Source organism: Amblyomma americanum, chromosome 11 (assembly GCF_052857255.1).
Source record: "Amblyomma americanum isolate KBUSLIRL-KWMA chromosome 11, ASM5285725v1, whole genome shotgun sequence".
Lineage (NCBI taxonomy): Eukaryota > Metazoa > Arthropoda > Arachnida > Ixodida > Ixodidae > Amblyomma > Amblyomma americanum.
The window spans coordinates 21,424,024-21,438,291 of NC_135507.1; the positions used below are offsets into that span (position 1 = coordinate 21,424,024).

Below are 14,268 nucleotides of genomic sequence, written 5' to 3' on the forward strand. Positions count from 1 at the left end.
AACTCCTTTAGCGGTGTGGGCGCAATTTTATTGCGCCTAGTTTCATGCCGTAAGCATGTATACAGTCATGCTCAAAAGTTAGCTGGTTATAGATTAGCGGTAAAATAATTCTGCTTTGCTGCGCTAATCAAGGATTCGAGCACGCATGCACCCTGGCTTAGACTTGGTCCCAGAATAAACAAATGTTTCCACGAACCGGGATAGCACAAACTAGGAACTATCAGGGGCTTAGGGATTTTGACTGAAGGCATGCCTACAGGCTTTGACAAAGTCTCGGCTTGGACCGGAAGTTGCAAACATAAGCTGCTATAGTCGAGCCAGTAATCGAACCCTGGGTCTTTGCATTCAGTGTCGTCCATAGCTATTTTTCCCCCATTTTTCTCTGGATACGACAAATCTGATTTCGCTCATAGTATTGCCTTTTCTGGAAGAGGTTCGCTGCGTTGCTGAGGACTGCTGCGTGGGAGTTCAGTTGAAGTTGCAACACCTTGTGACTGGCACAGTTGCAAGTCACCGCTGCCTTCGCACTAAAGCCCAACATTGGAGCAATGGAAGGCGGTCTTGACCAGCGCGGTCGTAAATGACCAGCTCGCGTTTAACGACAGAGTCTAGTGTAGCGGCTGTCCCCGTGGGGGCACTGGACTGAACGAGAGAAGCCTTAAGCGACCCGCACTGCTCCCATCGGGAAGCCTTTCGGAATAGTTTTTGTTCTTCGCATTAAAACGGAACCTATACACTCATTAAGTGCCAGTCGTGGGTAGAAAGCTGAAAGCACCATCTGTGAAGTATGTTCAAAGCATCTATTTGCTGAGCACTCCATTCCTAAAGGTGTATGGAACACGGCAGAGGTACTTTGACACCCACCTCCACTTGGTTGGAAGTCCAGAATCACGCTTTTCTTAAAACACGACGGAGAGGACAAGTGTTGATTATAATTGCGATTAGGGAGTAATTGCTCATTAGTATCCACCCAAGCGCAGTCATATGGCTACAATGGGAAACTCAGTAGCTTTCACAGAAACAGGCAGTGGGTACGTGGCACTTTCATTTCAGTGCAAGACGAACACATTAACATCTAGAAGCTTTTGGATCTTGCCCACCAGCCAAGGGAGACCTGGACTGAGGGCCGCACCCAGGAAGAGGAATCTACAGTACCACTTCTTCCCCCCTCTTCGGGGGCACCCTAAAAACAAAAAAAAATCCTCTTCCGGCTCGTTGGCGATTCAAACCAGGCACTTCCAAGTCCGTTGGCTCCATCGCAACTAAATGCGCTAAACGTACGCCAGGCGTCCTGAATTCCTGAACGCTGTCATGCGCAATGCATGCATGACTGCTTCTGAAAAGAAGGCTATAGGCGATTCATATTTATGAAACGTTCCCGTTTTCCGAGGCTCTGGAATTCTCTCGTAAACTTCGGTTGATCTGGGTGCCAAAAGGGAAAGAACGACACGAGCAGAAATTTGAAAAAAAAAATAAGCTCTTTATTGCAAAATCGACACTTGTTCCCGAACCACTGATTCGTACACTAGCAATTGTGCTGTTCTCTTGTCGTAGTGCCCGCGGCTTCTACTTGTCTGTTGACCCCATCTAGATGCCTCGAGTGCCCGGTCCAGTTTTACTCACAATTTACATTTGACGGAAACCTTACGATCCAATTAAATCAGCATAAAATGTACCGCGGTTGAAAACAAAAATTACTGGGGCCATACAAGGAACTTACTAGCGAGTAATGCAAAAAAAAATGCAATTCCATTTTGATTCTATTACAATTCTATTCTAAATACATTCTATTCTTTTGTGGTTGGTACGGTTCCAGTACTAGCAATGACGATTACTGGTGAACATTTCGTACTTTTCCGCCTTTAATGTCACACCGTTTCGACAAATCGCGAGCCTTGTAATGCCGCCACTTTTTACGCGACGCTTGGTTTTCGTGTCGATGAACCATCCAATGCCTTCGCATTAAAAGGAAATTTTCGAGGTCATTCAAATTTATTTACAATTCCCGTCCTCAACGTTTGCCAAACCTGTTTCGGTACACAGTGCTCAAAGCGATATCCCACTACGAAAAGCCCCCTCCCCTGGGCAAGCAAAGTAAAATAAAAAAGAAACCAACGGTAAGGTAAAACGTGCGCGTGCTGAAAACAGCCTAAACGCTCAACATGTTCAAAAATAGCTGCCATTGAAGCGTTCTTGGTGTTCGCGCGCCATGAATCCGTTCAGGTGGTGGTGGTGGCCCCGCGGTGCGCTCAGTTCCTGGGCGCCTTGAACGACTTGCTCTTCTTGGAAGGTTTGGTCGTGGTCGTCCCCGCTTCCGTGGTGATGGCGTCCGTCTCATTGGGAGGGTTGATGCGGAGCTGCAAAGGTAGACATTGGTAAAGGTTTCAACGACCCGCAAGACGCGTTCACTCGAATCAGCCATGCAGACACTATACGCAATCTTATTGGTTTGGTTTATGGAGGTTCAACTTCCCAAAGCGATTCAGGCTCTGAGGGACCTCGTAGTGAAGGGCTCCGGAAATTTCGACCACCTAGGGTTCTTCAACGTGCACTGACATCGCACATTTCACGGGCCTCTAGTATTTCGCCTCCATCGAAATTCGACCGCCGCGGCCGGGATCGCACCCGCGTCTTTCGGGTCAGCAGCCGAGCGCCATAACCACTAAGCCACCGGGGCGGCCACACAATCTTATTCAGCCTAACCACGTATACAGCAGCACAAAACATTCTGTAACCCTGCAACTAACGGTGCCTAGTGTGCGACGACTTTGCGCCGGCGATGTTTCTAATATCACTCGCCGAGAGCTGAGCCGATCCTCCGAACTTAACCTAACCTAACCTAGTCATACTGTGGCTACTGCTCGTTGCCCATTTCGTCCACGTGTTCGGCGACATGAGCTAATACTGTCTGGCTTGAGACGGCGACCCGGACCAGGGTCTCTCCCTGACCATCTACTTTACGCCTGCCTTATGCTGGAATACGCTCCGTTACCCTACACTCTACACACGAATACACCCTAATGGGAGTAAAAAGAGAGTAGGCTGTCCTCTAGTGCACTCTTTTCTATACAAGGATGTACGGTAGAAGACAGCTTAACCCCCTTTCACTCCTTTCTGTTTAGAGTGTAAGGGGCCATCGGTTATCTCGCATTACATGCCCTAGCCAAGCCCATTCCTTCCTCTTGATTTCGACTGGGGTGTCATTAACCCGCGTTTATTCCCTGACCCACTCTGCTCTGTTCCTGTGTCTTAACGTTATATCGATCATTCTTCTTTCCATAGCTCGCTCCGCTGTCCTCAACTTACAGAGCGACGGATGACAGACAGAAGAATGGAGACAACGCAGTGCTGTCGATACGACGAGATATGAAGTTCGACGAGACAAGTTGTTGGGCGAGTTGGGTAACCTAACCTAACCTATAGCGGAACGGAAGAAATACAGAGTAAAGTACACAACACAGCGCTGTTCTTCCCTTTAATCTGTGTCTCGTCGGTCCCGCTGTAGCCAGTCGCCGACCGCTGGGGCAGCGTAAACTCGCTGCAACACCAATGCGTCTCCATCTATCCAGAACCCCTCTTCAGAAAAGTTCGACATCAAAAATTCTGGTTATGATTGTGCACGAGTCGGCAACGAAAACTCCTTTTGTCTAATTCGATGCACTGTTCCTAAAACGGGTGGCACCCGTTCATATGTTGCACGATAGTTGGCGAGGGCGATTGTGCAACCGGGCCTCGTTTACCAGTCCCAGTTCCAGCATTCGACACGGGCACGATGGCATCGCCTAGAAGCTGTAAATCGTGGAGCAATGAGGGTTACCACCTGCCTTCCACGCATCACCCCCATGCTAGCAGGCTTAAGGCTAGCCTTCCGCACACAACGCGTGCCCTCAGGGCTTATGCTTTGACGCACCCCATTCTACAGCCACCATGCACCACCAGTTCATCTTCCCTGGCAGTTCAGCGATAACAAACCAAAATCAACTAATGTGTCAGCGTCCCTTCGTGACCGAATTATGGAACAAGATGCCCACCTGCCGAATGGCTCCATCGCGACCTACGTAGATTCAAGCATCCAGGCCTGCGAAACTACTAGTTTACTGCCCTTGCAGGCCTGCCGTTATTAACGCGTCCAGGTTTCAACTCCGGGAACCTCCCTCCTCCTTCTGTGCTCAGCTGATTGCTGTTAAAGAAAAGGCGCTTTATTCTGTGCCCGCCATTTCCATGCTCCTTACGGCTTGCATTGTCAACCGCACCGACGTCCTTCCAGTAACACGTCTACTACGACGCGTCAGTCACATTTCAGAAATTTGCCAAAACATTCGTCTGGCAGCACGCATCACACAGCCACTTCGTATCGAGTAGATCCCATGTGACCTCTTGAGCGCTCAAAGCCGTGCAGATTTCGCGACACGCCAAACGACACCAAACACGTCATTGCCACGGCTCCTAAATCTGGATGATGCCACCAACCTTTTAACGAGAAAGGAGCTCCTGCGGCGCCGCACACGTGCTCTCATTCTTCGGTGTGCAGTAACCCTCCCCCACGGTCTTACCCGTGCAGAGAAGGTTGCGCTATGAAGGATCAGGGTCGGTGCCATAACTCGAAAGCGGCCTTAATTTCGAATCTTATATCCCCGCTCCGGGTGTCCAATCTGCAGATCCCGAAATAATGAGGCCGACACCCACCGCCCGTTGTGGGCTTGTCCGGTTCTTAAGCCGACGAGAACCCGTACGGTATCTGGCGGCAGCGGGTCTCTAGCTCGCAGATCAATCGTTCGTCATATACCGCTTGGACGCAGGGACAACATTATCGCACACTCCTCAACTTCATTACATCGGCCAACCCATTTTCATTAATTTAAGCACCTTTTTCTTTCAACAATCACTGCATACTCCCTTCATTATGTCCTGATGCAAGAAATAGCACTAAAGAAACGGATGTGAATGCGGAAAGTGAGATATGGAGGCCAAGAACTCATTCCTGCATTAAAATCACGACCAGACTGGCATGCAGTGAGTGCACTTGCGTCTGTGACCTAGAGCGCATGAGTCACGACCATCAAGGCAAGGAGTTCCTGTGACCGGTCTGAACTTCGAAACAATGCGTCATTGCCGTGCTGAGTCGATTGAAGGGCTACGCGCCTCCAACGCGGGAAATTGTTTTCCCAGTCGCGTGACCAAAAGGCGCTAATCACGTAAAACAAATGACCAAAAAGTGGTACGAACGGTTGCACCTGTTACCGACACAGAGGCACCACTTTTCTATGTACTGTAATGGTTTAGGCGGTGCGGGCTGGGCCATCTCATTTGTATTTATTTTTTACTGTCCGCACTAATTTATGCACCGTAGAGGCGACGTGAAGACAGAAAGCCTTTTCATGTTTCTCGCCTGCGATCTCATCCGGAAATCGGCATTACGCCACAGAAAGATAGTTTCGGGCGGGCATCAAAGAATTTTCAGACTGTAGGAATGCTTCCACAATTGTCCCAAACGTGAAATAAAAGATTGTGGAAGTGCTGACGGGCCGCTAAACTATACAAGCCCGGAGTCGACATAATTAGTGACTACTTAGTCATCTGATTGAATAAAAAATTCATTTGAATTAGCCCAGCTAATCCAGGATATACAAAGCGAAAGCGAGATTGAGGTCTCCACTGACCCATGGAGCCGGTTGTGCGTCTTCCCTTTCGTGAAAATGAACGGTCTTTGCAAAGTTGTCAACGCCAATGAACTCCATGAACGCCGTCGGCTCACTTGTTTTCTTTGGGTTTTGAGGAAAGGAAATGACACAGTAACCGTTTCACAGATCTCGGTGGACACCCGGACCGCGCCGTAAGGGAAGGGATAAAGGAGGGAGGGAAAGAAGAAAGAGAAAACTGAAAATTGAAAGTTGGATTTTGAGGAAAGGCGCGGCGCTGCGCAGCGGCGGAGCACCTGTGGTTCGGTGCTACTAGTGGCGCATGAGCAGTAGTGACTAGGGAGCGAGAGAGAGGCAGAAAATTTGCAGGGGTTTAGCTCGGTTACGCCAGAACATACGTAGCGAAAGCTAGGGTGTAGCATGGTTAGCCATGGTTAATTTTGATTGCAAATCCAGGTTAGTCTGGTTGTCCAGCTATGTTGTCGCATTAAAGACGACACAACTGTGGTTGCGGCGCACGCGAGCTCTCCTTTTCAATCTTCCGACATACTATCTGGCATGCGACGCAGCTGGCGAAGCGAGCGGAGGCGAGCGCAACGACGAAGAACGAGGTGTGACGTAATACCAAACGGCGGCGGCGGCGAGCCGCGCGGTGTGACGTCATGCCAGATGGCGCGGCGAGCGCGCAAAGCACGGCAAACGTCTCACATATCTCGGTGGACACCAGAACCACGCCGTAAAGGAAGGGATAAAGGAGGAAGGAAAAGAAGAAAGAGAAAACTGATAATAATAATAATTGGTTTCGGGGGAAAGGAAATGGCGCAGTATCTGTCTCATATATCGTTGGACACCTAAAACGCGCCGTAAGGGAAGGGATAAAGGAGGGTGTGAAAGACGAAAGAGGTGCCGTAGTGGAGGGCTCCGGAATAATTTCGACCGCCTGGGGATCTTTAACGTGCACTGACATCGCACAGCACACGGGCGCCTTAGCGTTTTGCCTCCATAAAAACGCAGTCGCCGCGGTCGGGTTCGAGCCCGGGAACTCCGGATCAGTAGCCGAGCGCCCTAACCACTGAGCCACCGCGGCGGTATAACGCAGCGGCGGAACATCTGTGGCTCGGTGCTACTAGTGGCGCATGCGCAGTTGTGACTAGGGAGCGAGCGAGAAATTGCGCCGTGTGTCCTCACTGCTCCTCGGGCATGAGCAGCACGGCTCTCCAGGATTCACGCGAAATGCACAACCTGCGGCCAGTAAAGCTTTCGCTTAAAAAAAAAAAAAACTCTTCACTCCACATTTCGTACCGTGTACCAAAGCAGGTCCGCAGTACCCGAAAGTATACGGTACCTCCGCAAGCAGCATGGCTTGGATACTCTTTCATGAATCCGCACGGTTTAATCGAGGCCTCCTTTTCTGCACAGATGGCAGAGTTTTGGTGAATCTAACGCAACAACTCCCTCACTCACCAGGATTCGCTGCTTCTCGGCGCACGCGTACTCGGACTCGTCGACGTCGTTGTAGCAGTCCGACTTGTATCCCTTGGGCAGGCCCTTGCCCTCGAACTCGCAGAGCTTCTCGACGGGCCTCGCCTTGACGATCATCTTGTCCAGGGCGCGAGGCTTCTCTTGCGGGCAGTAGAACACCTTGGGCGTGCTGGCGTCGAACACGATGCTCTTCCGCATCATGTCGCCCAGCGCCACGCAGGCCACCTGCGTTAGTAAAGAGGTGCACACCGGAAGAAAGCGGTCATGTGCTGTCCGCCTGCAGCAGCGCGATCATATGCAGGCCTTGTTCCCCAACCTCCCATCCCAGAAAAAAAAGATGTGTCCCCGTGCACCATTATAGAAATGGTCAATAGACAATCTATAGACTTCTTATAGACGCTATTGCCTTCCTACAGATATTTCTTTTTGTATACTCACAGTCTACAGACAAAAGTCTACTAAACTGCATGGCCATAAATCTATAGATTGTCTATAGACTGTCTATATGATCTGTATTGCCTATGTACTGTTCTCTAGGGCTTGTCTATAGAGAGTCCATAGACTTTATAGACAGAAGTCTACGGACAGTCTGTATAGACTGTCCAAAGCAATTTTTGTAAGGGTGATAAAAGATAACACCTCATTTCCCCTGCCCAACAAACTTTCGCGGCACAACTACATCCTGTGTCCACAGAGCGAAAAAAAAAAACAAAATCCAGAGACTGCATTCTTTTCCGAATACATTATTCTGCCCTTTCCTCCACACTTATCATTGGCACCTGCCACTTTCGACGTCAGGGCGTGAAGCCAGCGACAGATGTCGCCAGCTACGGTACTGACAGAAGGGAGCGGGCTAATGGCGGACAGAATACAGAATGAGTAGAAAAAAAGAAATCTTTACAAAATATGGCGCCGAGATACACCTCTGCACTCCTGGAAAGGAGCCATGCTTCCCAAGCAGCCATCACAAGTTCGCTTTTTGTTTGCTGAAGTAGGCCTTCACTTCGCTGGCCTCTACGCTCCTTATCAATAGTGTCGACAGCACAAGGACTAACGAAAGCAGCCGTACGCCTAGGCGTTATGGTGTTCTCACGCAGCCTCTGCTCGAAACGGGTGGAAAAAAATCTCCGTAGCAGCTATACGAATCCTGTGTCCATTCTAAGGAGATGTATACAGGCAAGCGACAGTGAATAATGGGCTTGAGTCGGAAGAGTCCAACGCATCCGCCTTACATCGTATGCGCTAGTGTCTCCTTCAGCTCCGAAGTATCGCATGGAGGCTGAAGAGTCTCTTTGTCCAAGCTGTGCATGCATTGTAAATACTCGGTATGCCGCAACTTCATGAAGCGTATGCATTCGCCTGTACCGTGCAGAAATCTTTCTACCCTAAAGGCGTTGTTATAAATTAAAGGCCATGTCTTGCTTTTTTTTTTCGAAAAAAGAAAGAGCGAAGTGAAGTCATCATTATCAGCTCAATAACTTTCAGTGGAGAAGAATGGCCTTCCCATCGACTTCCAATTAACTCTGTCCAACAACAGCTGCTGCCACCCAGACTCCGCAAATTTCCTAATCTCATTCACCCACACTTCGATGTACCAAACAAATAAACAATCCCGAGAACTTGGACTTTACTTGTCTTAGCGGACGGCGAATTTTAGCATGCAGCGTGGTTCGCAATGTCGAAACGCTGTTTCCTAGCTAAAAGGAATGAGCTTCAGGGCGTCGCCACGTACCACGTCGTTGTCGACTCAATGGGACAATGTTTTCCAGCTTTAGCCTTGACCTACAAAAGACTGCATACGCAGAAATGAAAATCGCTAAATATAAGAGGAATTGCTTGCCTTTGCAACCAAGTATACCTTGCACAATAAGTTGAAGATAATATGACGAATAAAAGCCACGCTGATGCATGTGAGTAAACAAGCCAATACTCGTGTGAATCCCCTAAAGTGAATTGATTCTTGTAAGATGCAAATTTAGAAATTCTTACATCGATTTGTGATCGTCATTAACGAAAGTACAAGGAAAGGTAAGGCGCGACCGGTCGAGACCGAACTAGCAACATCCGCACTTTGCTCATTCCATTTTCTCATTGCCAACCTGCCCTTAAGGCTTTTAATAAAACGTCTGTGTATAATCTCTAAATTAATCGTGCATAATTGTTTACTTTTGGTGAACGCTCATGCAAACAGCCTGAGGGTTCCTGTTAAACAATCAGTGTAGGGTACTCACCATTGATAATATGGCTATCGCCACGAGTTTATCTGTGAGAGAGAGAGGAAAAAAGAAAGTGAAGTGAGAACAAGATAGTAATATAACAAAGTTTTACTATCACTGAGCTCTGTGCACGATATATGTACAAAACGCCACAATGTCTGGAACGGCCAAACAGAGGCGGCGAGAAACGCGGTACTGAATTGAGTAACGTTGTTTGGTTGACATGGCAAATCGCCTCCACGTCACTTCAAATGTCAGACGGATCTCGCGTAATTGCAACCCGGATCGAGGCGATAGCAGCCAAGCATGTCAAGGCCGCGCAGCATATTTTTAGCGCAGCCAGCGGCATATTAACGTAACGTTACGCTCGACCAAATACGAAGAATTCCCCCTCATCATTTGCCAAGCCCGACGTGTTTAACTGAGACTCGTAGCAGGCTCTACGCTCGGATGGTCCTATCACTCGACCCATTCATATAACAGTTGCTGACACGGCATTTCACGAACAGGACGTCAAGGAACGCGGCGACGTTACAGCGACATCTGGAGGAAAAAATGGGTTTTAACTCGTCTTTCCTGGAAGACTGATTAAAAAGCGCTTCACATTTTCAGCAATACGCTTCACGAAATCTCGGTGCCCTTTAGGCCTAAGTCACAGCATCGTAATCCGCATCGAACACACCAATGCGCTGCATCGCTGAAACCCGGCGCGGGTTGTCGCAACTCACCCGCGGCGGGCGCGTAACATTCTCGAGACATCGCAAAGGAGAAGACGTTTCACTCACACATATCGAGTCCTGGGCGCGACGTCTCGGTATCGGTCTTCGCAAACGGAAAGCGTCACACAGCGACGCGGACCTTTGTATCGGAAGGGCCACAATCCGAAAAAGGCTTTGCTCGCAACCACTGACGTATGCGCGGTGGTCTGTGTTGTTGTGGCGGCGCCGGCGGGTTGGTCGCTCACGCTTGGATTCTCTCCTACGGCAGACAGCGAGAAGCCTCAGCCTTCCTTCGGCGGCCTCCTCGCCCCAAACCTGTTCCCGGGTTGAGGGCGGCCAGCCGAGGAGCAGGAAACCCACTATGCAGGAAACATAGCTTGGAAGACGCCGTCTCCGTCGTGGCTGGGCCAGGGAGACTTCCTGGCGAACTTGGCGTGCGGCACGGCACGCCTGTACTTGGCGCGTGATCGCCGCGTCTCGGGCGAAGGTTCAAGTGCAACCCGTTTTGTCGTTGTCGGTTGCTGGTTTCACTCAGCCTTTCTTTCGTGGCTGGGCCAGGCGGAAGACACGACAGCTGTGTCGTGCTGTGCGGTCAGGGCGGTAGTTGTCACGTGAGAACCCGCTATGTGTCAGGCGGTGAGGGCTCAGTGCAACGTGATGCAGTGCGTGTAGTGTAGATGACAAGGTATGAAATGACTGCACAGGAGTTGTTCCGCTAGGCTCCCTAGTCCAGCTCATCTGGCGCAGCACCCAGGGAGTCGTTAAGTTGACCTCCTCATGAACAAGAGGGATGCTTGACATACGCATGAAATGTGAGAAGCGTGTGCCATGCGAGAAAGGGAACAATAAAAAAAAATGAACGTAAAAAACTGACCTGGCTCTCAATCTAGCCTACACGTCCTCATAACGATACTTACATCCCGGGGCTAACCGTGGGCCTGTGGCGCAACGGATAACGCGTCTGACTACGGATCAGAAGATTCCAGGTTCGAATCCTGGCAGGCTCGGCCTCTTTTTTTTTTTTTCATCCCGAAGTGCAGGTTTTGGCGGACGGCTTCATCGTGGTGTTTATGGGGCATTTCTCACAATGGATTTCCGGCCAGCATTGCTGCAAGTCCTGCAGCGCGCACAGTTCACTTTGCCGGCGTTCCAGCCAGTAACGCTTCGAGTAGCAGATCTAGAAAAATACACCTTTGTGCAAATATATGCGCAAGTCTACCTTATCCGTAACAGACTACGGCCTCAAATTCATTGCATGGAAAACGGAAACCGGGCTTTATTTATTTATTTTTATTTTTCACGCTTGATGCGTGAATTGAGCTCGTGCACAGTAACGTTGTCAATTCCATAACACTAAATGTGCTGTATGCCTGATTCCCGCTAGAGTCTTCTAAACTTCACAAATATGCGGGTGTCTCGCACGAATTTTGTAGCGTTAGAGAGGGCAGGGAAAAGGACGAGGAAAAAAAAAACTTAACTTGAGGCCACCGCTAAGGCCCCCGTGGAAAAGAGCGCTTGAACCTCTAAGGCCCGTTGTCCACCTGTTGAGCCCGAGTGAGGTCACGTATGCACTCCAGGAAGGAGTAGGGTAATGAAAATAAGGAGAAGTCATGGCAGCGTTAGATGAGCTGCGTCACGTCATCCGAAGTTGCAGGGCATTAGTGGAGAGAGGTGAGTGTTCGTATGAATTTTTCGAAAGATGTGTGTGTGTTTCGTGTTGAGTGACGGGTGGGCACAGGTAACATCGGAAATTAAAATAATGCTATGAAATTGTTGTGTAAGTTGCAATCTCGTTGCATCTTTCGTTCAAATGCTATGTTAATGCAAAACATTTTAGTTATATGTTGCCTCTTCAATATAAGTTTATTGGGGTTTTAACGTCCCAAAGCGACTCGGGCTATGAGGGACGCCGTAGTGGAGGGCTCCGGAAATTTCGAACACCTGGGGTTCGTTAACGAGCACTGTCATTGCACAGTACACGGGGAATTTCGCCTCCATCGAAATTCGACCGCTGCGGCCAGGATCGAACCCGCGTCTTTCGGGTCAGCAGCCGAGCGTCATAAGAAGTTCAACATTCAAAGTGAACACTATGCTAATGCTGAGTTCAAAATGGTGTTATAAGGTTCTAGTCATAAGTGTAACACATTAAAAGTTGTAATGCTTTCATAAGTTAAAATCGTAACTAAAAATAACATTACAAGCTACCAAGATTTCCAAGCATTTTGTCTCAGAACTTTTCTCACTGGTCGAACAGTAATGATGTTTTTCAACTAGCAGAACTTTCCAGTTAAATATCCCTGGTGGTGCCTGCCACAGACTGCATGCACAGCCCTGAACTTTGCCTGTTACCCGTCCACCACTACCACTTAAGGCAACCTCACGGCTGATACTAGAACGGACTACGGTGATAATATGCGTTAGAAGGTGAGTGTTTGAGCTGCATGTATTGGTTGTGCTCTATTGTAGTGTGAGTCGTTCTTCTTTCCCCTTGCTACCTGCAAACTGTTGACAGAAGCTGCTGCCAATCACAACTGGCGGAACTCGTCTGGCAGGGTTACTTCCCCATTTCAGAGCAAGTTGCATCTATGCTGTTCAAATGGTTCATTGGGGTTATGAAAATGTTATTCCAACGTTTATTTTTAATGTTTCAGAAACATTAAAACAAAGAGGGCATTAAGAACAATAGGTTAACTTTTGACCAAAACAAAAAGCAATTGCTTTGGCGCTACCTGGGTGGCTGGGTTACGACCGTGCGGTTTTCCCTGATGCCTAGGTAGGGTTCAGCTATTACCTATATAGGTATGTCGCGGCGTCTTCCGCTGACGTGGAGCGCGTGTTCACCAGCGATCAGCGACGACCACTGCACAGCTGGGTTCAAAACTGTATGGAGAAAGAAAATTTGCTATGACCTCTACAAATTTCCTGCAAACTGGTAGCGAAAATGGGTGCGGAACTGAGAATGACGCCCTCTATTAATTTAAAGTATGCTACCGAGAGTGTGAGTCTGCGTAGGGTTTATTAGTAGATATAAAGTAAGGCGCCGTAGCAGCCTCAGGGGGGTGAACACCTGTACCGTACTGTGAATTGAGGATTAAGGACAGGAGGAAAAGGGATCATATTAAAAAAAAGTAGTATAGGGTTTTCACGTAGTTTAACCGAGTAGACGTGCTAAAGCATGTGCTTATTCTTCGCCCCTTCTTTCTGGAAACTGCATGTGCACGCAACCGCATTTCTCGCTCTTCATCTTCACATCCTCTCTGCAATGGGAGGAGGGCGTCGCGCCAGCTGTAGCTAATGGGAGGAGGGTGGCTGGAGGAGGGCGCCACCAGCCGCCCTCCTCCCATTGGCTGCAGCTGGCGCGACGCTCCTCCGAACTTTCCCGAGCTTCCTCCCATTGGCTGCAGCTTGCGCGGCACTCCCGAGCGTAGTCGAGTCTCAATGCTATCTGAGACTCCGAATAATCGGTGTGACTAATTTGGGTTGAACAGAATGTTCATCCCTTCCGCCAAGGCATGGTATAGGTGTCCACCGAGAAGTGAATGTCGCTGCACCTTTCCTTTCCTCAAAGCCGATTTGCATTTTTGAACTTAGACGCCAGGTTTTGCCCATAATGAACCTACCAATGCTGCCGCGTCAAAAATTAATACCTGTTCCCAAGAAATTGGCAGGGCGCAAAATTTAACAATTTGAATGTTTGTCAGACCAATTATTCGGAGTCTCAGTGTTATCGCACACCACAATACATCCATCGCAAAGATCACCAGAGAGCTTTTAACGCGGCAGCGTTAAAGGTCCCGTTCACCGGAAAATCCGGTGTCGGCGTTGCGCGCGAGAAATCACGGGCGTGGCTCTACCAGGTGGTCCTCTGAGAGCAACCTAGAAGGCGGATAGGCCACCTAGGTCACGCGACCTTCTGACGTCATCACAACCTGCCCACTGTGGCAGTTAATCGTTGGTCGCTCGGGAAGACCAACCTGGGCCTCACAAGCCCCACCGCTTGGAGCACCTGCCATCGCAAAGCAGTGGCGCATCGCTTAACCGCTGCTAAACTGCGCCAGGAAGGGTATCAGGACTCCCACGGATCTATCCATGTAAAGTATAGAGAATGACCTTATTAGCCCACTACGCTATCGAGTCCTACCCGTAAGGCGGAGCTTGAGTGCCCCCTCCAGTTTTTTGGAATCTGTCCTTGAATCTACCCTTCCTTTTCTA

General features: G+C 49.2%; 1 protein-coding gene and 1 non-coding gene across 2 annotated transcripts; one reads left to right on the forward strand and one right to left on the reverse strand.

Annotated features, from left to right (window-relative positions):
* Window positions 1-1,459: 1,459 nt before the first annotated feature.
* LOC144109496 (uncharacterized) lies at window positions 1,460-10,274 on the reverse strand. Its single transcript, XM_077642319.1, has 4 exons — window positions 10,123-10,274; window positions 9,353-9,384; window positions 7,104-7,346; window positions 1,460-2,357 (listed from the first exon to the last, which is right to left on the reverse strand). Exons 1-4 carry the CDS (start codon window positions 10,124-10,126, stop codon window positions 2,250-2,252), a joined length of 387 nt encoding a protein of 128 aa, XP_077498445.1. The 5' UTR covers window positions 10,127-10,274; the 3' UTR covers window positions 1,460-2,249.
* Window positions 10,275-10,990: 716 nt separating this feature from the next.
* Window positions 10,991-11,063, forward strand: TRNAR-ACG (transfer RNA arginine (anticodon ACG)). The gene has a single exon. It is a non-coding gene; the product is annotated as a tRNA-Arg (tRNA).
* Window positions 11,064-14,268: the final 3,205 nt, after the last annotated feature.